General features: G+C 41.7%; 3 protein-coding genes and 1 long non-coding RNA gene across 54 annotated transcripts; 3 read left to right on the top strand and 1 right to left on the bottom strand.

Moving 5' to 3' along the window:
- The first annotated feature begins 1925 nt into the window (after positions 1-1925).
- On the top strand, positions 1926-8181 carry rtcb (RNA 2',3'-cyclic phosphate and 5'-OH ligase). The gene is made up of 12 exons (XM_022212655.2): positions 1926-2280; positions 3413-3491; positions 3569-3636; positions 3715-3814; positions 4518-4674; positions 4773-4929; positions 5400-5559; positions 5671-5846; positions 6194-6382; positions 6814-6924; positions 7056-7175; positions 7264-8181. The coding sequence occupies exons 1-12, from the start codon at positions 2188-2190 to the stop codon at positions 7369-7371; spliced, it is 1518 nt and encodes a 505-aa protein (XP_022068347.1). The 5' UTR covers positions 1926-2187; the 3' UTR covers positions 7372-8181.
- Positions 8182-8875: 694 nt separating this feature from the next.
- On the top strand, positions 8876-18922 carry ovch1 (ovochymase 1). Of its 2 annotated transcripts, XM_022212652.2 has the most exons (15): positions 8876-9190; positions 9261-9356; positions 10265-10348; positions 11272-11455; positions 11588-11663; positions 11780-11969; positions 12056-12195; positions 13544-13694; positions 13766-13804; positions 13888-14104; positions 14629-14786; positions 14878-14976; positions 17154-17286; positions 17826-17989; positions 18820-18922. In XM_022212652.2, exons 1-14 carry the CDS (start codon positions 9136-9138, stop codon positions 17971-17973), a joined length of 1770 nt encoding a protein of 589 aa, XP_022068344.2. In that variant the 5' UTR covers positions 8876-9135; the 3' UTR covers positions 17974-17989; positions 18820-18922. The 2 variants fall into 2 exon arrangements, with proteins under 2 accessions (XP_022068344.2, XP_051811212.1); XM_051955252.1 differs by lacking the exon at positions 18820-18922 and having other exon boundaries at positions 9061-9190; positions 9264-9356; positions 17826-17973.
- Positions 18923-19607: 685 nt separating this feature from the next.
- fbxo7 (F-box protein 7) lies at positions 19608-26092 on the top strand. Of its 50 annotated transcripts, XM_051955524.1 has the most exons (13): positions 19608-19705; positions 20625-20747; positions 20847-21075; positions 21328-21552; positions 21633-21780; positions 22341-22424; positions 22499-23168; positions 23213-23300; positions 23499-23564; positions 23741-23850; positions 24027-24328; positions 25029-25063; positions 25738-26092. In XM_051955524.1, exons 1-7 carry the CDS (start codon positions 19620-19622, stop codon positions 22609-22611), a joined length of 1008 nt encoding a protein of 335 aa, XP_051811484.1. In that variant the 5' UTR covers positions 19608-19619; the 3' UTR covers positions 22612-23168; positions 23213-23300; positions 23499-23564; positions 23741-23850; positions 24027-24328; positions 25029-25063; positions 25738-26092. The 50 variants fall into 50 exon arrangements, with proteins under 50 accessions (XP_051811484.1, XP_051811540.1, XP_051811367.1 ...); XM_051955580.1 differs by lacking the exon at positions 23213-23300 and having other exon boundaries at positions 22499-23036; XM_051955407.1 differs by having other exon boundaries at positions 22499-23036; positions 23213-23322; positions 23499-23850.
- LOC127536114 (uncharacterized) lies at positions 20191-24298 on the bottom strand. The gene is made up of 2 exons (XR_007945089.1): positions 24150-24298; positions 20191-21786 (listed from the first exon to the last, which is right to left on the bottom strand). It is a non-coding gene; the product is annotated as an uncharacterized LOC127536114 (long non-coding RNA).
- Positions 26093-26941: the final 849 nt, after the last annotated feature.

The following is a 26941-nucleotide window of genomic DNA, read 5'->3' as shown; positions in this document are numbered from 1 at the left end:
TTGTTCTTTGTTTTCCGTCATGTCTCGTTTGTCTTTGCGTTTCATGGACAAAACCCTAAACTATGATGTTTTTGTGACGATTTTAAACAACATACTAAAGTGTGATGTTACCCCCCCCCCCGGCATTTCTGAGAGACATCATTGGGAGGTTATCGATCTCTACGAAGTGGCCGACTAAAATTTTGATAAAAGATGGTACCTGACTTACAATAGGAAGCAAAGAGTCGGTGTCTGAGGAAATAGCTCAGTGAGATGGAGGGACGGTTGGCAACCCAGAGTCTGTCGGTTTGAGTGTTGTTCAGACTGTCTAAAGGTGAAAACTAACAGGGATCTACTGTGTGAAAGCTCAGGTCCTGAGGCTGTGGAAAGTCTTGGAATTGAGGGTTCAACCCTCCAACACAAAGGAAGTGAGGAAATGTCACGACTGGATTTGTTGCACAGGTGGCATCCTGTCACAGTTCCACGCTGGAATTCACTGAGCTCCTGACAGCGACCCATTCTTTCACTAATGTTTGTAAAAGCAGTCTGCATGCCCAGGTGATTGATCTGATGCACCTGTGGCCATGGAAGTGATTGGAACACCTGATTCTGATTATTTGGATGGGTGAACCAATACTTTTGGCAATATAGTGTAGTTGATAATGTGTGAATTGTTGCAGCTTGTGAGCCGTAGAAGGTTTTAATGTTTGGGGCCGAGTGTCAGAAAACATTTAGAAACCAACATCAACAAAACACTCAAAGATTTGAACATCATTAAAGGGAAATCCAACTTTTACATGACAATGTCTAATTAAAGGACATTTATTTCCAACATAAATGTGTGATCTTCATCCTCTGGAGCTTCTCTTCACATCGTCTTCCACCTGGACTGGTTTGGTCGGGAGCATGAGCAACAAACATGAAAAACTGCACTTTAACATCAATGAATGACACTGAAGTTTAACCTCTACATAAATGAGACTGAGTCTGGATGTGCTGCTCTGTCATTAACTCCTAAGTTTAGGGAAAGTTCAAACTAAAGAGGACAGCTCAGATCAGACTTGAGAATGAGCTGATTCTGAACAAACATCTCAGACTTTCTGAGCTTCAGCACCTCTAGAAGATATTTGAACAACAAGCAACTCCAGAGATCCAGAAGTTGGAGAGAGTTAGCTTTAGCTGAGCCACAGAACATGTGGGACGCTAACCTAGCAAACATTTCAGACTTTTCTCTGTGAATTCTGAGAAATAATTTCCTATTTAATGACAGAGCTACACATCTGAACTCAGCCTCATTAAAACAGACTCTAATTCAGTGTCATCCATCCAGATTACAGGGTTAGCTAGCTGGTTAAAGCGGCTAACTGAGTCCAAACGCACAAACTCACATGAACGACTGACGGCTGGAGTCACAGCATCCCAGAAGATCCGCAAACAGGTGAGATCGGACGTGAAGGCAGCGGGAAACATGCAGCACACAGCTTCCTGTGGCCCTTCAAAATAAAACGCCACAAAAAAGCATTTCTCAGAAAGTGATTAATTACAATAAAGTGAAACAAACAAAAATAAAACTCCACGAAGTTCTACAGCCCAACAGTTTGAATCGTTATCGTTTCTTCCTTGTCAGATTTTTTTTTAAAATTTAACATTTACTTATAGGGTTTCAACAGTTTCAAGCTCCTAATAATTTTAATCATTAGTTTAATGAGCAGAATTTCCACATACAACAGGTTCCTATCCACAGATTTCCTGGGTTCTTTTTGTCTGTTTTGTTGTTTAAGTGTACAAGTTGTCTCTATTAAATTGTGGGATAAAATTTGATCTCTTTGTTGTGATTTGACATTGGAGGACAAGGCTGTGTTTTATTTTGAAGGCATGTCATTGAACTTCCGCCCTATTGTAACTTGACTAAATATTTTGTGACTACAGTTACGGCGAGCGAGTAGTTTGACGCTGTGCGATTCTCTGACTATTAGGAAAAATATTAAACACGAAAATGTCCATTTATCTTGTCGTGATCTAGATTTTTCTTTGAACATTATTCCGGGATGGCTTAATTTTTGCTGCGTCATTACAAATAGATAATCGCGTTTCGCCCTGTGTCAGCTCTGCGGCTTCCGTACTGCTCAGCTGCTGTGATCACGTTGGACAGAAACGCAGCTTTAAACCCTGAAAAACAGTTTTTTGGAACATTGTTCAAGCGGCACCATGAGTCGGAGCTACAACGATGAGCTGCAGTTTCTGGATAAAATCACCAGCAACTGTTGGAGGATTAAAAAAGGCTTCGTTCCCAACATGCAGGTCGGTTCTCCGCTAGCTGCTAACGTGGCTAGTTAGCCGGTTAGCTTCAATTAGTTAGCGTCATGTCGGCTAGTTACAGCCACTCAGAGTCTCTGTTTAGAATATTACAATAGTATATTTTACTTAGAAACGAGAAGAAACTATGAGTGAAATCAGCCGCAAAATGACGTTTAAACACGCTGACGAAGCAAAATGACGCAACATTAAAATATTCAGAGTCTGCTGTTAGCAAACACTGAGATACTAACTTCAATAACCTGGAGAAGGACTTAAAAAGGATCCATAATTGCCGAAAAATGAGTTCAAAATGACATGAGACTTGTCCTAAAAGACTCGAAAATGATCCTAGAGGCACAAAAATGACCCAAAATGACAAGACAATTGTCTAAAATGAGTCAAAAATTGGATCAAATAACTCAAATTGTCCAAAATGACTCAAAAATTGTTTCAAATAACATGATTTTTTAAAGTCATAAAATGTTGAAAATGACTTAAAAATTGTCCAAAATGACTTGACAGTGATCCATACTTATAGAAATTTAGTCCAGAATGACATGAAAATTGTCCAAAATGACATTAAATGGCATTAAAATCATTCAAAGTGACATTTAAATTTTTGAAATTACATTAAAATTGTCCATAATGACTCAAAAATTGTCCAAAATGAGGCTAAAATTGTTCATAATGAGTACAAAAAAAATCAAAATTGACAAAAAAATTAAGCACATCACTCAGAAATGGTCCAAAATTAGAGTAAATGACATTAAATTGTCCAAAATTGCATTAAAATAGTTCAAAATGACAGTAAATTTGTCCTAAATGACATTAAAATTGTCCAGAATTACTTGGAAATTATCCATAATTACACAAAATTAGTTCAGAATGACATAAAATTTGTCCTAAATGACTCAAACATGAAAATCTAGAGATAAACATAAGTGGAAAATATGACCCACAGTATAAACAGAAGTACATAATAGACCTGAGGTTGTCCTATATGTTACTTAACATGCATGTATATAACCTCATTACCTCTTCATTTACCTGTTCTTATGGTCTAACTGGTCTTTCAGTGTAAATAAACGTTTTAATTGAACTTTTCTCGTCTTTTAATTGTCCTTCCATCCGTCAGGTTGAAGGAAACTTTTACGTGAACGATTCTCTGGAGAAGCTGATGTTTGAGGAGCTTCGTAACGCCTGTCGAGGAGGAGGTCAGTCCACCCTTTAATCATCTGAATTCACCTGCTGTGACACACCTGCTGTGACTCACCTGTGTTTCCTCGCTCAGGTGTGGGAGGATTCCTGCCAGCCATGAAGCAGATCGGGAACGTGGCGGCGCTGCCAGGAATCGTACATGTGAGTCTGCGGGTTATCAGAGTTCAGGTGTTAGGATGAAACTTTTCTGTGTGTCTGATGTGTCTCCTGAACCAACAGAAGTCTATCGGTCTCCCGGACGTCCACTCTGGATACGGATTCGCCATCGGAAACATGGCGGCCTTCGACATGAATGACCCCAACGCTGTGGTGTCTCCAGGTAGAAAAACCCTCCAGACTCCAACAGGTTTCTGGTTCCGTCCAACGTTCCAGGTGGAGTTTTATTTTGACATGTCCTGTCCTCTAGGTGGAGTTTTAATTTGACATGTCCTGTCTTCTAGGTGGAGTTTTATTTTGACATGTCCTGTCCTGTAGATGGTGTTTTATTTTGACATGTCCTGTAGATGGAGTTTTATTTTGACATGTCCTGTCCTCTAGGTAAAGTTTTATTTTGACATGTCCTGTCCTGTAGGTGGAGTTTTATTTTGACATGTCTTGTCTTCTCGGTGGAATTTTATTTTGGCGTGTCCTGTAGGTGGAGTTTTATTTTGAAATGTCCTGTAGGTGGAATTTTATTTTGACATGTCCTGTAGGTGGAGTTTTATTTTGGCATGTCCTGTCCTGTAGGTGGAGTTTTATTTTGACATGTCCTGTCCTGTAGGTGGAGTTTTATTTTGACATGTCCTGTCCTGTAGGTGGAGTTTTATTTTGACATGTCCTGTCCTGTAGGTGGAGTTTTATTTTGACATGTCTTCTGGGTGGAGTTTTATTTTGACATGTCCTGTAGGTGGAGTTTTATTTTGTCATGTCCTGTCCTGTAGGTGGAGTTTTATTTTGACATGTCCTGTCCTGTAAGTGGAGTTTTATTTTGAAATGTTCTGTCCTGTAGGTGGAGTTTTATTTTGACATGTCCTGTCCTCTAGGGGGTGTTGGTTTCGACATTAACTGCGGTGTCCGTCTCTTGAGGACCAACCTGGATGAGGGGGACGTCCAGCCGGTGAAGGAGCAGCTCGCTCAGTCCCTGTTCGACCACATTCCAGTTGGAGTCGGATCTAAGGGGGTCATTCCTATGGGAGCCAAGTAAGGACGAGCACACCTGTCTCACCTGTCTGTCTCTCTCACCTGTCCCACCTATCTCTCTCTCACCTGTCCCACCTGTCTGTCCCCCTCCCTGTCAGGGACCTGGAGGAGGCCCTGGAGATGGGAGTGGACTGGTCCCTGAGGGAGGGCTATGCCTGGGCTGAGGACAAGGAGCACTGTGAGGAGTACGGAAGGATGCTGCAGGCCGACCCCAACAAGGTGTCCTCTAAGGCCAAGAAGAGAGGCCTGCCTCAGGTAAGCCAGCAGGAGCACACCTGGAGACACACACCTGGAGACACACACCTGTAAATACACCTGGAGACACACACCCATATATAGTAGTTTCTGATCAGTCTCTTAGTTAACCACGCCTGATGTACGTCAGCGGGGTTACTGCATTCGCTTCGGTATCTGGCTGGCTGGGTATGTATGTATGTATGCATGTATGCATGTGGCTATGTCCGGTCAGATATCTCTGCAAGTGCCGAAGTCAGGATAATCAAACTTGGCACTGAAGATCAGTCTAAGGTCCCCTGCTCAGTTGTGGAGTTCGAGGTCAGCAGATCAAGTAGGACGGGATATACGTAGGATGATCAAACTTGATACAGAGTATCATGCATGGGCGTGGTTCTGCCGTCTACTGGGGGCTCGTCTAGTTGTTTTTGGGTTTGCAGTAGTATTATCTAATTGTGTGTGTGTGTTATCTAAACGTGTGTGTGCTGCAGCTGGGCACTCTGGGAGCAGGGAACCACTACGCTGAGATCCAGGTGGTGGATGAGATCTACAACGACTACGCTGCTAAGAAGATGGGCATCGACCATAAGGGCCAGGTGTGTGTGATGATCCACAGCGGCAGCAGAGGCCTGGGACACCAGGTGGCCACAGGTAAGAACACCTGAGATCTGTGGAGGTGGTCGGACAACAGCTGGAAAACACGTGGAGCTAAAATACAACGAAATCCCTTCACATTAAAATAAAACATGTTGTTGCTGACAGACGCTCTGGTTGCCATGGAGAAGGCCATGAAGCGGGACAAGATCACGGTAAACGACCGACAGCTGGCCTGCGCTCGCATCACCTCCCAGGAGGGGCAGGACTACCTGAAGGGCATGGCGGCCGCAGGAAACTACGCCTGGGTCAACCGCTCCTCCATGACCTTCCTCACCAGACAGGTACCTGTAGAGACACACCTGTAGAGACACACCGAGTTAATTAGGTCCTAACGAGGCATTAGGTGTGAACAAGTTAATTGAATTAAAACTCAGTGAATCGAGTTCTGACGAGTCAAAGACTAGAAAGTAAAACCAGCTGAGATCTAATTAGTCAGAGACCCAACAGTAAAGGTTCCTCACGAGCTGCATACATTTAAATGAATGAATTACCAGCTCACATGTTAATTAAGACAGGTGAGTTCTAACGAGTCAGTTGGACGATGTAAGTTAAAGTGGAGACGATTAGAACCCAATGAGTCGGTCCAGAACCACACAGAACGTTTTCTATTCATGGTTCTGTCCTCCAGGCCTTCTCCAAAGTGTTCGGGACGACGCCTGATGACCTGGACATGCACGTCATCTACGACGTTTCTCACAACATCGCCAAGGTGGAGGAGCACATGGTGGACGGGAAGCAGAGAACCCTCCTGGTCCACCGCAAGGGTTCAACCCGGGCCTTCCCTCCTCACCACCCCCTGATTCCTGTAGACTACCAGGTAGAACCGCCAGGCCAGAACCAGAACCTCACAGATAGACCAGGGCCTCACGGTTAGACCAGGGCCTCACGGATAGACCAGGGCCACACGGATAGACCAGGGCCTCACGGAAAGACCAGGGCCTCACGGAAAGACCAGGGCCTCACGGAAAGACCAGGGCCTCACGGATAGACCAGGGCCTCACGGATAGACCAGGGCCTCACGGTTAGACCAGGGCCACACAGATAGACCAGGGCCTCACGGATAGACCAGGGCCTCACGGATAGACCAGGGCCACACGGATAGACCAGGGCCCCACGGATAGACCAGGGCCCCACGGATAGACCAGGGCCCCACGGATAGACCAGGGCCCCACGGATAGACCAGGGCCCCACGGATAGACCAGACTAGAACCTCAGAGTTGGACCACAACTAACCTGCTGTGTCTCCAGCTCACAGGGCAGCCGGTTCTGATCGGAGGAACGATGGGAACCTGTAGCTACGTTCTGACAGGAACCGAACAAGGCATGACGGAGACGTTTGGAACCACGTGTCACGGAGCGGTAAGGGTTCTGTTTGAATCCCAGCAGATAGTTGAAGGTTCAGATGGACCTTCTGTCAGACAGGAAGTATGGGTAATACATCTGGAGCTTCTCGAGCTCCAGATGTTTCTGACTTCCTGCCACTGTTTCAGGGTCGCGCTCTCTCTAGAGCCAAGTCTCGCAGGAACCTGGACTTCCAGGATGTTCTGGACAGACTGGCTGACCAGGGCATCGCCATTCGAGTGGCTTCACCCAAACTGGTGATGGAGGAGGTGAGATGTTTCCTTCATGTCTCTGAGGTTTAAACTGAAGATCTTCACTTTGTCTCGGCTGGTTTCTGAAGTTCTTCTGTGTTTCCAGGCTCCTGAATCGTATAAAAATGTGACGGACGTTGTCAACACATGTCACGACGCTGGAATCAGTAAGAAGGCGATCAAACTGCGACCGATCGCTGTGATCAAAGGCTGAAGATCCTCAGAGACTCTTTACTGAAGGGCTAAAGGACGATGAGATGGAAGCTGAAGATGCTCCTGAACTTGTTTTACTTTCTGGAGGAAAAAGTGAATTTATGTTGAAGAACCAGGAATCAGTTTGTTTATTTTGATGTGACTGAACAGAGACAGTATAACCAGAGTTTAATCATTCAGGAGGCAAATAGAAATGAATCAGTCCGGCTTCTGCTTCATCTGTTGAGTTCTCATTTACTAAAGTTGCTCCTGAACAAAAACAGAGTTTGTCATCTCTTCTCTCTTCTTTAGTCGCTGTCGGTTTCACATTAAAGGGAAGGATTGTGTCATCTGAAGCTGCTGATGGGTTTTCATGTAAAACTTTTAGAACGGGTTGTGGTGGAGCTGAGGGCTGCTGAAAACCAGAAGAATTAAGAAGAAATTATTTCCTGAACACCACAAATTCACATTCAATTATAATGTCAAAGAGAAAAGTCAGTGAAGAAGAAAAAACTTTAATATCCTTCATGGAGGAGATAAAACATCCATCCATCCATCCATCCATCCATCCATCCATCCTCTATCCACCGCTTTATCCTCACTAGGGTCATGGGGGGTGCTGGAGTCTATCCCAGCTGACTCTGGTGAAGGCAGGGGACACCCTGGACAGGTCACCAGTCTGTCACAGGGCTGATTCTGTTCAGTGAAGGCATAATTTAAGTTATGAAGACATGTTTTGTTTTTGCTTCAGCTCTTTTTATTGTTTAGTTGCTGATGTGGTCAACTTGAAGCTGTTGAATGCATTAAAATCCTCTAAGACAAATGTTACAAAGTGGTTGCTGGAGTTTTTTCAGTTATGCAGATATTTATGGAAATACTGAAATGTGTTGTGCTCATCCAGCCACAGAACTTTCATCCATATTTTACACGAAGAACCATTTTTAATACTGAATGCTGTTGCTCTGTTTTTTTCAGTTTTTTTTAAGCTCAATGCTTATTTTTTTATTATCCCATAATGTTATCTCTATGAGATTTTAAAAGGGCAAAATGCTCTTAAAATCCACCAGAATGCAGGAATTAGGATCAATTATTTTCCTATTTTGTGGGGGAGGACCCCAGACCCCCCCAGCATCACACACAGACCACAAGATGGCAGCTCTGAACTACTGTGAGCTAAAGTCATGGCCACTGTGGCCTAAAACATTTACACAGTAAAGTATCTCTGAATAAATTAAATCTGTCCAAAAAGTGGAAAAGCAATTTCTCAGTTTTTGTTAGCTGTTTGTGAAATTAAACGTTCACTCACATCCTGTGGGTCTCCTGGGGGCTAAGCCCCCCGTCCTTAAAACCTAGAGACGCCCCTGGTTCTCATCATTTTTACATCATTTCATCCACGTTCTCCATGTGTGCTGACTGTAGAAGCTTTTTGGTGGTATTTTTTTTTAGATTTTCTGGACCTCTGCTGGTGAATAATTTAAAACCAAAGGAGTTCAGCTTCACATGTTAAAGACTTTAAACCAAACCAGGACATTAAGACACTAAACTGAAACCGTTTTTAGTTTATGTTGTGTTGATTTATTTTTAATCTGTAAAGCGACAAAACAGGAAATAACTGAAAAAACTTCAAGAAATTACATTTAAAACGTTTGTTTTTTTCTGTCCTTCAACCATTCTTCAGGGTCCGTGAGGCGCAGACTGTGATTGGCTGACAGCGGTGTGACGCAGCGGGTGTTTCCGATCACACTGATTAGTTCCACCGAGCTGATCAGAGACCATCGATCCAGAGATGCTGCTGTCTGTGGTTGGTCTGCTGTCCATGTGTCTGCTGGCTGGACGGACAGGTAACAGGTGTCCATGTCTTCAGGTGTGTCCAGGTGTTCTCCTCCTCATGTCTGTTTTGTGTTTTTGCAGCAGAATTCGGTCAGAATCCGTTAAACTCAACACAACACAAGAACAGAACTGATGTTGGATCGGAACCGGAAACAGGACCTGGATCTGGATCTGCTGGTGAGATTTTTTCAGTTTTATTTCAGTTTTCAAGTGAATAATTGAAGGTGGTGTTCAGTTGTTGTTCTGTTTGGCCGCTGGGTGTCGCTGTTGGTTTATTAATAATAATAATAATAATTATTATTATTATTATATGACTATTTTATTTATTTTACATTTTATTTTTGACTTTCAGAGATTTAAAAGACATTTTCAGATTTTTTTCATTTATTCTCATTTGTAAAATATTTTGCTGATTTCTTTGAAGATTTTTGAGGTATTTTATGTATTTTCTTAGAATTTTCTTAATAATTTTGGCAACTTAGTCCTATTCCGACCCATAAATCTGTGTTTCTTCCGCTATAAGTTCACCAAAACTTCCTGTTTTATATTTCTGTCTGTATTTTAAGGATTTATTTATATTTTGCTCACATCCAAATTTATAAAGTATTTTATTAATAATTTTATTCAGTTTTTTATATATATTTAAGACATTTTATTAATTATGAGGATTTTTTTTACTGATATTATTTTTGCCATTTTAATTAAAACTTTCAGACATTTTAAAATTTTTAAAAAATTGTACATTTCATAAAATGTTTTTTTTGGTATTTTATTATGTTTTAAGAGATTTGTTGTTCATTCATTTTTTATTCCTGCATTTTTAAAAAAAAGTAATATTTCTGGAGTTAATAGGAGAATAACGTGAGATTATAAATGAAATGGAACAAATTATATTTTTTATTCCATGAAAGAGATGAAGGGGATTTGATTTTAAATGCTGCAGCTTTGATCATGTTAAAGTTCAGATAAATGACACATTATTGATCAGTAAACTGATTGATCTGACACATTATTGATCAGTAAACTGATTGATCTGACACATTATTGATCAGTAAACTGAATGATCTCCTGTTTTATTTCTTCAGATGGAAACTTGAATCAGCAGAAGGAAACCAGGCATGAAGTTCTGCAGGAAGGTTCCACGTTCTCCGGACTCTTTGGTTTCGGCGGTAAAGTTAAATTTATTTATCAATAAGGAGATTAACATTTACAGGATCAATACAGCTGATCAGCTCCTCAAACCAAGTCCTCAGTTTGTCCAAATGGAATAAAACGAGTGAAGTTTAGATTTTTGTGACTTCATAATTTTTTTAAATTAACAATTTAAATGTTTTTAATTATATAAAATATGTGGACACAGTTTGAATAAATAAAATATAAATGAATATAAAATAAAAATAATACACAACATATAAATTATATTAAAAAATAAAACAGTAAAATAACACAAGTAATTTTATGAAATGTGTTTTTGAAATAAATTTAGATTTTATTTACATTATTAAAAATTTTAAAAGTGAGTTTATGTTTTGAATTTTTAAAAATTTGTCTGAAAATAAGAAAATACATAAAATAGAAAATTTGAGCGTCTTTACTTAAAAATCTGAATACGAATTTTTAAAATCTTGTTTCTTATTTTAAAAATACATTTATAATATTAAAATCAGTTTCTTTTCCTGAAATTATTCTGGAGAAACAACCAGCTTGTTGATATTTTTATTCTAATAATAATAATAGTCTGTGATCAAATCTGTCATTCCTGTAAAACCATTCCTGAGCTTCATGTTTTTACTTTTATAGAGCAGAAAAAGTGAAAATATTCACATTTTCAAAGCATTTTATGAACTGTAGTCTTTGAATTCATACAGTTTTTAATAAATAATTTCTCCAGTCAATGAATTAATCATTAAAATAGTTTTAATTCTCTGATTCCAGCTTATCAAAGATCTGATTAAACCTCTTTGCCACGTCTAGTTTATTCAGAAGTAAAACCTTAGTTCTGCTGTCAGTCTGAACCTTTAAACCTGCTGCTGTTACTACAGGTTAAGTTAAGGGTTGTTAACGAGCTGATCATGTCTGGTCCAACCCTCAGACCTGGCCGGGGTTCGGTCCTTCGTCCCGGAGCAGCAGGTGGAGACCCGGATCATCGGGGGTCAGGAGGCCTGGTCTCACTCGTGGCCTTGGCAGGTTTCTCTCCGGTTCGCCTCCATGCCGGCCTGTGGAGGAGCCGTGATCGGACCGACCTGGGTCCTCTCTGCTGCACACTGCTTCAAAAGGTAGTCTAGTTAGACCTGGACTAACGTTAGTCTGAGTCAGATCAAGATTAGATTTATTCTGAGTTAAACCAGGATTAGATTTTCTGAGACACGCTTTCAGAAAGTCATTCATTGATAAAATGTTGTTTTCAGGTTCAACAAAGCTTCTTTCTGGACGGTTTTGGCTGGAAAACACGACCTGGATAATCCTCATGAAGCTCATCAGCAGGTCAGAGATGTTCTACCTCCAGGAGAAAGCAGCTGCTTCACGTTCTAGTTCTTATTGAAGCCTTCAGAGTTCAGTTTGTGAAGCTGCTGTTTGGTTTCCTGTCTTCTTTGGTTCAGCTGGTCGGTGTCTCCGTCATCTTCAGCCACCACGGCTACAACCCTCGGACCAAAGACCTGGACGTCGCTCTGCTGAAGCTGCAGCAGCCGCTGGAGTTCGGCCTCTTCGTGCGACCCATCGACGTGTGGATGTCGGCGCTGCCTCTGCTGGGTCGCTGCACCGTCACCGGCTGGGGCTCCACCAGAGAGAGTGAGGACACCCCTTGGGTTCTTCAGATTCTTTGGGTTCTTCAGGTTCTTCGGGTTCTTTAGGTCTGAGCTGCTCTGTGTTTTCAGACGGACCTCGAGTGAACCGGCTGCAGGAAGTTAACGTCACCATCCTCCCGTCAGAGGAATGTAACCGCTACTACAGCGGCCGCATCCGTAACTCCATGTTCTGTGCAGGAAAGGACGAAGGAGGTGTGGACGCCTGCCAGGTAGAACATCTGAGCAACGAAAAGATAGGCAGGAAACGAAGACATATGCACCCAAAACAAGACACAACTCAAGAAAAACTAGACAAATGAACAAAACCAGACACAAGATGGCCAGAAAGAGACGAAACACTCAGAAAGACGCATAAAACAGGACAAAACTAGAAAAATAAAACACGGAACAGCATAAAGGTGACAAGTTTAGAGATGATATAAAAATGTAAAAACTACTAGATATCCTAACATGAAGACAAAATGATCACATAGAAACCAAACTGTCACAAAAAGACACAACAAAATGAGACAAACGACCAGAAAAACAAGACATTAAAGGACGGACGGGAGAAAAAACAAGACCCGAAATAACAATAATGAGGCACAATAAAACAACCGAAAGGAGACACAACTGTCTTTTACAAACATGCAATTCGTTCAATATCTGTAGTCTTGGAGACAAAACAACCACAGGGGGTCCTCGACTTACCTTCACCGTGAGTCAGAACTCCATCAGAAGAGTCTGACTTACGCTGGGAGCCATAATGAAGGGAAAAAGTTAGAATACAGCACAATCCACGATGGAGTACAACCAGAGAATGGAAACAAAGCCGTCTGATAGCGCCGTGTGACGACGTATTCATCCACTCCGCTCATCAACTAAATTAGACCAAAAAAAGCCTAAATACAAGTAAAACTGTCCCGAACAGAAATGAAAAGACCAAAATGAGACACAAGAAAAATGAGACACAATAGGACTTGTCTTGTTGAGTTTGACAATGAGGTCATAATGGAAACAATGAAATATCTACAGGATGTGAAGATGAAATGAGCACCAGGATGTGATGTTTTTCGGTTTCTTTAATGTCCATCTTGTCTGAATGTTTCTGTGTTTTTGTTCTTCTTGTCATCTTGTCTTCCTGTTTTGTCTCTTTCTGTTCCATCTGTACGTCATCCCGACTCGCTGCTTCATCATTTTGTCTTTGTTTCTTACCGTCATCTCCAGATCGTCCGTCTCTTTGTGGTCTTCTCTTGTCTTTGTCTTCTTTCTTGTCTCTCCACTTGTCTCTTTAATGTTCTGTCTTGTGTCTTTATTGCTCTTCCGTCCTTTTTGACCTGTTGTCTTGTCTTGATCTGCTTTCTCATCTCTTCTTGTTTCTTTGTTGCTCTTCCATCTTGTCCTCTTGTCTTCTCAGGGCGACTCTGGAAGTCCTCTGTCCTGCTTCATCATTTTGTCTTCATTTCTTTCCGTAGATCTTATGTTCCTTTGTCTTTACCTTCTTTCTCGTCTCTTTGGTCTTGTACCTTTGCTGTTCTTCCATCTCGTCTGTCTGACTCGTTGTCTTGTCCTTCTCAGGGCGACTCTGGAGGTCCTTTGTCCTGCTTCAACGGCAGCAGATACGAGTTGGTTGGTTTGGTGAGTTGGGGGGTCGGATGTGGCCGAGCTCGTAGACCAGGAGTTTACACCAAAGTCCAGCTGCACACCGACTGGATCCGTGACCTGATGAGTGAGTCTCACACCTGAAGGTTTCCACACCTGGAAAAGTTTGAAGATCTCATGTTGTTTCTTCCACAAAAGGTCAGGATAAAGTTCATGAAGACGAGATGACGGCTGAAGGTCAGTTTTATCTTCCAGTACTGCTTTTATAACTTACGGATGATCCTGGAGTTTCAGCTGTTTCTGTTATTCTGTCCACCCAGAGGACAGGTGTGGGAAACAGCAGAGCTCCAGATGTGACCCAGGCCTGGCCGGACTCTCCGTGTCCCATGACGGAGTGCTGTGTGTGGGCAACGTGTCCGAGTCCTGCCCCTTCACCTGGCCCTGGATGGTCAGTCTGCAGTCTGAAGGACGCCATGTCTGCAGCGGAGCTCTGATCCACCGACGCTGGGTTCTAACGGCCAAACACTGTGGCATCAGGTAACTAGTACTACCAGTACTTCTGCTACTAGTACCACCAGTAACACTAGTACTACTGCAGCAGAGTGTTGGTCCACTGACACTGCGTTCTAATGGCCAAATACTGTGGTATCAGGTAACTAGTACTACCAGCACTACTAGTAGTATTGTAGCATCAGGTAACTAATACTACGAGAACTACATCTCAACATGGTTAAATTAAAGCTGAATACACAAACAAAACAGGAACATGTGATGTGAGGAGATAAATGAGTTTTCGTCCACTCTGTCAGAATGTCTCCACGGACTGTTGGAAATCTGATGATTCTTTTTATTTTTTTTGCTGATGTTCAGCGTCATGTTGTCGTTTTATTTTAATGATCAGACGTCTGTTTGGGTTCTGATGGTTCCTGATGTCTTTGGTTAAACAGATTTCTTCTTCAATAATCACGAAATGATCGGTTTCTTCTGATGTTTGGAGCTTTAACTAGTCGTCCAGATGTTGAGCTGTTCTCCACGATGCTTCTACTTGTGGTTCCGTGTAGAGCTAAGAAGGGCGTGGTGGTTCTGGGGGTCCATGATCTCCGGTTCTTGTCCACTCAGACCCTTCTGGTGGACGAAGTCTTCGAGCCGCCGCAGGACTCCAGCTTTCCTCCTAAAGCTGACCTGTCGCTGCTGCGCCTCCATCAGGACGCCAGGTTTGGTAAGAACATCTGGAAAACAGAACACTATGGAGCCCAATGTGTTCCGGCTTCTTCCTGATGCTGGTTCTGCTGGTTCTGCTTCTGTCTCAGGTTCTAACATCAGTCCAGTCTGTGTTCCTGAGGAGGACGAGGACCTCGATGACAGCTGGTCCTGCATCACAGCTGGATGGGGAGCAACTAAAGCTACGGGTAGCTAGCTTCTAACCATGACTGGATTCTTTAAAATGAGGATTTGGTTGTTTTAAATTATGATTTGATTGATTAACTGAAAATGTAACTGGTTTAAATAATTACATGCTTGTCTTAAATGTTGAATTGACTGGTTTAAATAATGGTTTCATTGGTCAGTCCTTCCAGGATTTTGGGGCGTTTTTCATGATTGTTGCGGCCGAAAATGCCTGAATTCGTGGCAGCTTTTCTAAAAAATTGCGATAAAAGTTGCAATGTTTTAAGCTTATTTGTTGTGATGAAATTGCAGGAGACAGTGACAACTGCTAAAAAGCTGCATTTTTTCCAGCTTGTAGAACATGTTTCAACGCTGTAATTGACAATATTTATTCCAAAATTAATTATTCAACGTTCCAACCCATTTCCACAAAAGCTGGTACACCACGGTGGGACATTAGCAGCAGACAGATACTGGTTTAACAGGATGTGGTTGGTAGAGTTAAGGCACAAAATGATAATTTACTGTTGAATGAATCATATTTGGACATGTCTGTCAGTGGCTTAAAAGTTAATTTCACATCCTGGCACACACGTGTTCACACACACACGCTCATGGTTTGTCACGTCAACTAACAAGAACAGCACAGAGAGCGCAGTCCTCCTCCTGCATGTGTACAAACCGAATCACGTGACCTAAACATGTCGCCGGAGACAGGAATTGATGGGACTCAGAAACACCCCCACAGTTTAATCAGTTGTTCCTTGTATCGTTTCCAATACGTCCACAGTGGTAGATTTGTTGTAGGATCACTATGATGTGACCGTCAGCAGGCGGCTGAAGTAGCGTTCACTTGTTGCCATGGTTACCGTGCTGCTATCAGACGCTGTGCTGCTACCACAATGGGAAATCTTTAAATCGGTGGATCCAAACTTTGAGCCGTATCACTGCTGAAGTCTAATCATTTGGTCCTTGTGTCATTTCTGACCGACCCTGAAAACTTCATTTAAATCCCTGAGTCTGTTTCTGAGTGATGTTGGTCACAGAGGAAGGATTCACACACGCTGATCGTCACATAACTCTGCCGTGTTCTTTGGTGGAATAATTAATCTAATTTACCTTCATTCTTTCAGAGCTCTAACAGATCTGGATACAACAGTTTCCATCATAGTGATTTATGTGGTCTGTTGTCTGATCATTTCAGACGTTCTGATATGTTTCATGTTAAAATAAAGTGTGTATCAATCCATGATTCTTTTTTTGTTTTCCACCACAGTATTGCACGGTTGTAAAACAGTTTAGCTCCGCTTTGGTGAAGAACATCAGTGAATTAATTGTTTATCACGGTCTTCAGCAGTAATTTTTGTTGGTAAATGAGAGACATTAGTATCACACATGTCTGCATCTTCAAACCAGAAACAGGAAGTGAATTCGGTGACGTACGTGCATTAGGTTTGTGCTGGGAGCTGCTATGATTGGTGGAACTCATGGGAGGCGGGCCAAAATTGCGGGAAATTTCTGGTGATTGGGCAAAATTGCAAGGCCGCACAAAATTCGCGGAGATTGGTTGATTTCGCGTGAATTCGTGCCATCGCAACATCGCAAATTCCTGGAGGGACTGACTGGTTTAAGTAATGATTTGAGTGGTTTACATGACTTAATTGATCTAAACATTGATTTCATTGGCTTTAAAAATGATTCGGTTAACTTAAACATTCACTTAATTGGATTAAATGCTGATTGGATTGGTTTAGGTAATAATTTTAATGGTTTAGGTTTTCCCAAGGCTAAGCAACAGAAGCTAATTAAATGCTAACTTCTAGACGTTCCAGAACAAACACTGCCTCCAGTTTGAGTCAAACCCATCTCCAGACTTTAAATATCATGATAAACTGAAGGTTCCAGGTTTCCTTTATGGGTCCAGAACATTCTCCTGCTTCTTCTAAACATGACACATTTCTGCAGATTAAACTTCCAGCAGGACAGAAATAATGAAACATCTGTAGCAGTAAATTTAAAAGCATCACATGTAACGGTGAAGAACTGTTGGGGGACGTTACCTTCAGAATGAGAATTTTTATTTTTCATCGATTGAGTTAATTTTGCTGAGAGACTCTGACATATTGAGGCTTTAAATGTTTTAACTGCATCTTCCTGCAGGTGTTAAACCATCTTTAACCAGTTTTTATGCCCTGTGCAGTCGGTATCGATCCGAAGCGTTTGCATCATGCTGGACTGACTCTGGTCAATGAGACGAGCTGCAGGAAGCAGTGGGGGGATTCATCTGTGACGCGCACATCTGCTCACATCCTGCAGCGTCCACTTCCTGTTTGGTAAAAAACAGAATGACTTGATGACCGACTTTTAGCTCAGACTTGGTCGCCTCCAGCAGATTTTAGAATGGAGATGAATTTCTGTCAGATCGGTTGTCCAGAGATGTTCAGGTGGAGGTTTCTGTGGTTCAACAAAGTGAAGACGGAGCTGAACGAAGCACTTTAAATTCAGTTTTTCTCTTTTGCAACTACATTTAGAATCAGTCAAAAATGACAGTTTTAGTGGTATCGACTAAAAAATTCACGTGAAAGAAGCCTAATTCATGTTGACAATAGAGTGGCAAAGAACAGTTGATTTGTTATATTTCAACTATTTTGAAATTCGCTCATCAGTTAAGTCTAAATACTGTAACTGCAGCTTCTAAAATCGACGTTTTATCTGCTAGTGTTCCTCCTCTGTGACCGTAAACTGAAGATTTTTGGGAACCACTGCTGAACATTTTTACTGTTCTGACACTTCAGAGACGAATCAGAAACGAGAACATTCCTGTAGCGTCTGCAAGGATTTGAAGGGTGTTCCTGTTTGTTGTTTGCTGCAGGGCGACTCTGGAGCTCCTTTATTCTGTCGGAAACATGGCTCCTACTTCCTGTTTGGCGTCATTTCATGGGGCAGCTGGCGATGCGACGCAGAGAAACCGGCCATCTTCACCAGAGTGTCCGACTATCATTCCTGGATCAGCGGGGTGACCGACGACATCTGAATGTAAATAAACTTGTCTGATGTCGAACTAAAGCTGTGGATCATGTTTAATTTAACCTTTAATCTTGTCTGACAATCCTAAAGGGTTTAAGTTTTTTAAAAAACCTAACGTTGCAGACTTGACGTGGTTTGGTTTGAGAAATTTGCTTGGAATGTCTGATTTTTAAAAAAAATCTAATTATTAAACTCCATATTCCACAAAATGATGATTCCTGCAGCATGTCGCTCAACACGAAACGCTGTTCCTCAGGTTTCACTACCGAGTCTTGTTGCTGTTTTTCTTTCCGTCAAATGCAAAGAAAAAGCAACACATGATGGAAAACAAAGTACATGTAACAGTTTGTTTAGTATGTCGTCCGAAAATGTTGCCAAAATATCACATTTTAGTGTGTCGTCTAAACGCCTTACAAAATGTAATGTATTCCACCCTAAATGTGACAAAAACATCATAGTTTAGAATGTCATCCAAAAATATTACAAAAATGTCAAAATTTAGTATGTTGTCCAAAATATCAAAAAAAAAATTAACAGTTTAGTATGTTGTGCAAAAATGTCACAAAAATATCAGTTAGATGTCGTCCAAACGTGAAAAAAGTCATAGTTTTGTACGTCAGCCAAATCATCACAAAAACATCATAGTTTAGGATTTTGTCCATGAAATGCAAAGACAAACGAGACACGACGGAAAACAAAGAACAATTTGTTGTCAAATCAGCTTTTAATGATTCAAGACAAATTTCTGATTTGTTCAGGAATCAAACAAACTTTCCTTGAGACAGGAGGACTTTGGTGTTTGTTTCCTCTCAGGTTTGTGTCTAAAATGTGATTCTCAGGGTGATGCAGTCCTTGAAAAGCCTGAACCACAGCCGGTCGGATGACTCTGGGTCCACAGAGGAATAAATCAGTGAGGTTCTGGTTCTGCAGTCTGACGCTCAGCTGTCCTGCAGCAGGTCGTACGATCCTCCATTCACAACCTGGGCGCTACGGAAGCCGGTCAGCTGACACAGGGCGAAACGCGATTATCTATTTGTAATGACGCAGCAAAAAATTAAGCCATCCCGGAATAATGTTCAAAGAAAAATCTAAATCACGACAAGATAAATGGACATTTAAGGGTTTAATATTTTTTCCTAATAGTCAGAGAATCGCGCAGCGTCAAACTACTCGCTCGCCGTAACTGTAGTCACAAAATTTTTAGTCAAGTTGGAAAATGGCGGAAGTTCAATGACATGCCTTCAAAATAAAACACAGCCTTGTCCTCCAATGTCAAATCACAACAAAGAGATCAAATTTTATCCCACAATTTAATAGAGACAACGTGTACACTTAAACAACAAAACAGACAAAAAGAACCCAGGAAATCTGTGGATAGGAACCTGTTGTATGTGGAAATTCTGCTCATTAAACTAATGATTAAAATTATTAGGAGCTTGAAACTGTTGAAACCCTATAAGTAAATGTTACATTTAAAAAAAATCTGACAAGGAAGAAACGATAACGATTCAAACTGTTGGGCTGTAGAACTTTGTGGAGTTTTATTTTTGTTTGTTTCACTTTATTGTAATTAGTCACTTTATAATGAATTCTTTTTATGGCGTTTTATTTTGAAGGGCCACAGGAGGCTGTGTGCTGCATGTTTCCCGCTACCTTCACGTCCGATCTCACCTGTTTGTTTGCGGATCTTCTGCGATGCTGTGACTCCAGCCGTCAGTCGTTCATGTGAGTTTGTGCGTTTGGACTCAGTTAGCCGCTTTAACCAGCTAGCTAACCCTTCTAGTTACCACTAACTGACCCTCCTAGTTACCGCTAACTAACCGCTAACCAGCAGCTTTGGTGTTACTCAGCAGAAACCACAGCGACGTTCAGCAGCTTAAACGAAAACGAAACTTTTCAGTTCATATAAAACAAAACAGATTTACAATCAAACTGATTCCGGTTCTTCGTGTTTTCGTCCAGTCGCTGAAGCTGAAGCTGATCTGTGTTTGGTTTGTTGTTGAACTTTCTGACGTTATTAACGGAAGACTGAAGCTGTTTAACTGATTAAAGTTTAGCTCGATGCTAACATGAAGCTAAAATCCTGTAAACACTAAACAACATAAATGACTCATCAGAAGTTAAACAGGACAGATTCCTAATGAGGTTTTGGGCTTAAATCAGCTGAAGTTTAATTCAGCTTCATTGCTAACCAGCAGAACGACTCCAGACACAGTTCTGGACTTTAATATTAAATATATTTTCATATTTTATATTTTCATATAAATGTCATAAACAGTTCTCCAGTGAACGTATTAGTGTTTAAAGATGCTTTGCTTCAGGGAGCAGCTTCTGTCTGCCAGAGTCCTTTCACTTTCTGTCACATTTAAAATCTGTCCACACGAACTGGATCCAGTTCTGTTGGTTTGGAAAAAAAGGTCAGAAATCAGAGAAACACCAGGGTTGGAGTTAAAGGGACAGAAGTTAGTGGAACCCTGCAGAGGTCAAGTACCACAGATATAGATCATAATAATAATAGTATTGATGGTAACAGTAATAGTAGTAGTATTATTGGTACCAGTATTGATAGTAAATGGGTTCTGGTGATCAGAACCTGAAGCTCCATTGACCAACAGTGAATCCAGATGTTGATGTTTGTTCTCAGCATGAAGCTGAGAGTTCGGATCCTCCGGCAGACCAGCAGACTGGATGTTCTGGGAGAAGATCCCAGTGTGGCAGAACTCACAGAGCAGATCCGGGACCAGCTGCTGTCCGGTCACGGCCTCGGGTCAGAACCAAACACACTTTCATTTTCTTGTTTACCTTCAGTTTCTGTTTTTTGGCGTCGCTGAGATCAGAACTTCTGCTACTTCTGTTTGTGTTTCAGTCCAGAAACAGACTTCAGTTTGTCTCTAAACGGGTCAGAACTCCTCTCAGATTCTGCTCAGACTCTGTCCTCCTGTGGAATCGTCTCCGGAGATCTGATCTGCGTCCTGCTGCCTCAGTCTGCACAACCCGTCACCACGGCAACCACTACAGCAACCACCAACATGACGGCCAGCAGCTCAGCCAACCAGAACCAGAACCAGCAGACCGACAGCAACACGTCCAACCAGGTGAGGGTTTCACCTGAGAGCTCCGACTGAAGCTCTGAGGAGGTTCTGTTCAGTAGAACATTCAGGTGAGGCGTTCAGCATCAGTCAGAACATCATGTCAGAAGTAAGAATCTCTTCTGAGGGTTTGATCTGGTTCTGTTTGGTTCTAAAGTTTATCATCAGAACGTTGTGGTTCTGGGGGAACGTCTCTGGAACATTGCTCCTGAGCTGTAGTTCTGGTTGGGGACCTACAGGTGTGTTTTTGTCTCTCAGCCCAGCTTCAGTCCTGCAGCTCCGTTGGACCCCGAGGATCCCGACCCGATAGACGCTGGTCATGTGACCTCCGTCTGGGAGCCAATGCTGTGCTGCGAGGCCGAGGAGGGCGGAGCCCCGCTGTCCCTGGAGCTGCTCCACCAATCAGCTGGCAGCACCTGTCCCAGCGACACCCTCATGGTGGCAGCTCACCTGCTGATGATGGAGACGGGATTCATCCCTCAGGTGAGTCAGAAACTGGACAGGTACATCCTCATCCTCAGCCGGTTAAGGTGTTCAGGTGTGTATCTGTGTGTTTCTGCCAGGTGAGTCCTGTCCAGGTGTCCACCCAGATGCCTGCTGGTTGGAGGAGTCCTGGTGGAGTGTTCAGGCTGCAGTACCTCCATCCTCTGTGTGGGGGCGCCGTGGTGTCTCTGGTGGCCGTCAGTCTGGGTCCAGTTCTGAGCATCAACAGTGAGTCTGGAGAAACAAAGATCCTCAGAATGTCTGGAAGCAGCCTGAACCTGTCACTTTCAGTTAATTAAGGTGTTTTAATGAGATAATTAAGGTGTTTTAACAGTGTAATTAATGAAGCGTTTATCACTTATCTGTCTGCTTTAAGAAACTTTCTCATCTGTTAGCAGCACCTTGTCTTTAAGGGGTTATTTACGGGAATATATAAGGGATTTTTAAAAATAAATTGTTTAAGGGATTTCTGTAAGGGATTAATTATGCATGTCTTTAAGGGAATATTTAAGGGATCATGTAAGGATTATTTGAGGGATTTCTACAAGGGAATAATTAAGGGATTATTGAAGGGGGATTTCTGTGAAGGATTTCTTTAGGGGATGTCTTTAAGGGATTATTTAAGGGAATATTTAGGGGATAATTTAAGGGATCATTCAAGAAATTATTTAAGGTAATATTTGAGGGATTTATTTCGGGGTTTCTTTACAGGATTATTGAAGGGATTTATTTCCCTTAATGCTGCAATGATTAAAAAACTAATTCCAACTTTCCTGTTTTCTCGGCAGCAACTCTGAAGGTGACAGAAAACGTGGAGACGCCCAGAAAGCTGTGTCTGGAACCGTCCAGCTACGTGACCAACGAGTGGGCAGGTAGAGCTCTGATTGGTGGTTCAGCATCGCCACGGTTACCTCCCAGCCAATCACTAACAGCTGTCTGTGTGCAGGAGGAAGTGCTGCTGCTGCGTTCAGGGACCTCAGGAAACTGTCGAGAGTGTTCAAGGACCAGCTGGTTTATCCGCTGATAGCTGCTGCCAGAGACGGTAAAACATGTTTATGAGCAGGTTTGGATAAAAACTTCTATATAGATATATATAATGGAGATAAAAGCCTTCAGGGAACAGAATTCTGACTGGGTTTCTCTTTTATGTTCAATCTGAAGATGGAGTTTTGATCCCACATCGTTCTGGTGACGTTTATCTGATTTAAAACGTTTATTTTTCCTCCCAGTGAATCATGAAAGAAGGAAATCCTCAGATGGACTCAGAAACACTTCCTGCTTTTACTTCCTAAACATGAACTTTAAACTTTGTCTTCCATCATATTTAGTGTTTCCTTCATAGAAATAACAACATTTTTATTGGTGAAGAAGCAGAAGTTTAATGATGATGTAATGCGTGTCTAGTGATGATGCAATAGGTGTTTGATGATGATGTAATGGGTGTTTGATGATGATGTAATGAGTGTTTGATGATGATGTAATGGGTGTTTGATGATGATGTAATGGGTGTTTGATGATGATGTAATGGGTGTTTGATGATGATGTAATGAGTGTTTGATGATGATGTAATGGGTGTTTGATGATGATGTAATGGGTGTTTGATGATGATGTAATGGGTGTTTGATGATGATGTAATGGGTGTTTGATGATGATGTAATAGGTGTTTGATGATGATGTCATGGGTGTTTGATGATGATGTAATGGGTGTTTGATGATGATGTAATGGGTGTTTGATGATGATGTAATGGGTGTTTGATGATGATGTCATCGGTGTTTGATGATGATGTAATGAGTGTTTGATGATGATGTAATGGGTGTTTGATGATGATGTCATCGGTGTTTGATGATGATGTAATGGGTGTTTGATGATGATGTAATGGGTGTTTGATGATGATGTAATGGGTGTTTGATGATGATGTAATGGGTGTTTGATGATGATGTAATAGGTGTTTGATGATGATGTCATCGGTGTTTGATGATGATGTAATGGGTGTTTGATGATGATGTAATGGGTGTTTGATGATGATGTCATCGGTGTTTGATGATGATGTAATGGGTGTTTGATGATGATGTAATGGGTGTTTGATGATGATGTAATGGGTGTTTGATGATGATGTAATGGGTGTTTGATGATGATGTAATGGGTGTTTGATGATGATGTAATGGGTGTTTGATGATGATGTAATAGGTGTTTGATGATGATGTCATCGGTGTTTGATGATGATGTAATGGGTGTTTGATGATGATGTAATGAGTGTTTGATGATGATGTAATGGGTGTTTGATGATGATGTCATCGGTGTTTGATGATGATGTAATGGGTGTTTGATGATGATGTAATGGGTGTTTGATGATGATGTCATCGGTGTTTGATGATGATGTAATGGGTGTTTGATGATGATGTAATGGGTGTTTGATGATGATGTAATGGGTGTTTGATGATGATGTAATGGGTGTTTGATGATGATGTAATAGGTGTTTGATGATGATGTCATCGGTGTTTGATGATGATGTAATGGGTGTTTGATGATGATGTAATGAGTGTTTGATGATGATGTAATGGGTGTTTGATGATGATGTAATGGGTGTGTTTCCTACAGGCCTGGCTCTGCCGGTGGCCTTCGGTCTGCAGGTTCTTCCTCCTGAACTTCTCCTGAGGATTCTCCGGCTGCTGGACGTCCACTCGGTGGTCCGACTGTCGGCCGTCAGCCGCCACTTTAATGCCGCTACAGCCGACCCGTCGCTATGGAGACACCTGTACCAGAGAGACTTCACAGGTGAGCTGACTGTGGGTCTGATTAGTAGAAACACCTTCAGAAACTCCAGCAGCTTTAAATGTTCTGAACGTGTTGAGGTGACGTTCTTCAGCCCTCGTGTCGTCCTGCAGCTCAAACTGACCCCATTTAAAGTCTGAAAATGTTTCACAGTCAAACTTCTGATGTCCACATTTTCTACGTTTTGTAATGGAAAAAAATAAATGTTAAAAAAAAGTTTCTTAAGAAAACCAAAATCCAGCAAAATTCACTGATTTTTATGTGAATGTTCTTAAAGAAAATGTGAGAAGTTTTACTGATACATATGGAATCACTTTAGATATTTTTAGGATTTTTTTGGGAAGACTTTTACTCATTTTTTAAATATTTACCATTTTATTATTTTTTTTACTATAAAAAAAATCTTCCCAAATTGGGGATTTTTTAAAATAAAATTTTTAAGGATTTTTTTGGCATTTTCTTCCTGAAAATTTTGCATTTTTTAAATAAATCTGGGGAATGTTTTTGCTGAATTTTTGGATTTTTTTCAGACAAGGAAACATTTTTTTGGTGCCCATAAATGAGGACAGCAGGAGGGTGAAGTTCTGATTGTTGATCCAGTCTGCAGCTCCTTCAGCTTTCAGCTTTATCCGGACCAGTCCATGACATCATCTGTGATTTCAGCACAAATTTCAGCATCTTTTCCATATTTTTATTGTTTCAGATGGAAACAGATCCAGAGACTCCGACTGGAAGGAGGTGAGAAAACCCAACAGATCAATAAAGTTTTAGTTTTATGAGGAATTTAAGGATGAATATTTAACTTTAAAATACATCATCATGTTTCATAACTTTAATATTTGAATTCATGTGCTATTATTTGTTGTTTTTAATATTTATTAAATGCACTGAAGTTTTCCTCCAAATGATTTATGACTGGACATGAAGCCTGATTGTGTCTTTGTGGTCGTTTTGTGTCTCTTTGTTTTTGTTTTGTGTCTTTGTGGTCGTTTTATGTCTCTCTGTGGCTGTTTTGTGTCTTTGTTTTGTGTGTCTTTGTGGTCGTTTTGTGTCTCTTTGTTTTTGTTTTGTGTCTTTGTGGTTGTTTTGTGTCTCTTTGTGGTCGTTTTGTGTCTCTTTGTGGTTGTTTTGTGTCTCTCTGTGGCTGTTTTGTGTCTTTGTTTTGTCTCTTTGTGGTTGTTTTGTGTCTCTCTGTGGCTGTTTTGTGTCTTTGTTTTGTCTCTTTGTGGTTGTTTTGTGTCTCTTTGTAGTTGTTTTGTGTCTCTTTGTGGTCGTTTTGTGTCTCTTTCTAGTGTTTTTTGTAGGACAATAACCCTCAATGTGTTTTTAATTAAAAGAGTCTTCAATTTATCTGACAGATCATTAGTTGTAATTATTTCATATTTATTCAGTTGTGTATCTTCTTCCTGCAGCTCTATAAAAAGTCGTATAAACATCGCTCTGATCTCCGTCACTCGATTCGTGGTCGCTGGTTTCCTCCCGACCTGCCAGACTTCCTGCCGCCGCCCCGGCCCTGTTTCCCGCCGCTGCCCGGCATCATCGGTGGCGAATATGACCAGAGACCCAACCTGACCCACCTGCTGCCCCGCCCCCGCTACGACCCCATTGGTCCGCTGGCCGAGCCCAGCCGGCGGCGCCACGACTTCCACAGGAACCTGCCTGGAGCCGGACGGGCCTCCAACGTCCGCAGAGGATTCATCTGATTATCGATTAATGGAGGACTGATCAATAACACAGCATTTAAATAAACACACAACATCGCGTTTACTGTTTGTTTGTGGTCGTTTGTTTTTCTTTGTGGTTGTTTTGTGTCTAAATAATTCTTTATGGTGTAGCATCAGCACTTTTAGCACTTTAACTGTTTACAGTTTGAGGTTTTTTTGGACAATAAAGAAGTTCACACTAAAAATATCAAAATAAAATATTTATATATAAACATTTAGCATCGTAGAAGTCAATAAATTAAAACATAAAATCAGAAATTCTAAAATATAGCTAAAAAATAGAATCAAAAATTAACTTCGGTTCTCTGTCCAGAGCTGTGAAACAATGACGTCACCTTTTGTCTTGGAACAAAGAATGCGCTCGTTTATAAGCTCCGTTTCCACCGGCGGTGAGGCGGAGTCTGCTGCGCTGCATCACCGGTGTTCTGCTGAGTTTCGTTCCCCGTCAGATACTGTGACCTGGTTTCCACTGAAACGGCGTTTAACCCATACCCGCTAAACTCCACACTAACTGGGTTTACACCGTCCTTTCACAGCATTTAACCCGCTAAACTCCACACTAACCGGCTGTTTATCGCCCGTTAACCTGTCGGAGTCTCAGGACTTAACGGGGATTACGGCTGTCTGGATGTAGCTCGACCTACCCGTTACCGGCAGCAGCGGGGCGCTAAATGCCGGTAAATACCGTGTTTAAATGTCCGCTACGGAGCAGCGACACCTCCCCGGGATGTTCTCCGGTTTAGTCCGTTACTTAGAAGCATCTTTCGGCTAAAGAGTCCGAGGTCACGTGAGCATCAAGCGAGCTGTAGTGAATTAAACCGGAAATACGAGAAGTTGAGGTGATGTTTCAACTAAATACACACAGAGATCGTTTCATTTTAATTCACACCGA

The sequence above is a fragment of the Acanthochromis polyacanthus genome, chromosome 1, assembly GCF_021347895.1.
Source record: "Acanthochromis polyacanthus isolate Apoly-LR-REF ecotype Palm Island chromosome 1, KAUST_Apoly_ChrSc, whole genome shotgun sequence".
NCBI classification, from domain to species: Eukaryota; Metazoa; Chordata; class Actinopteri; family Pomacentridae; genus Acanthochromis; species Acanthochromis polyacanthus.
Note: the sequence above shows the minus strand (reverse complement) of the source record. Positions and strands in the feature narration are given on the sequence as shown.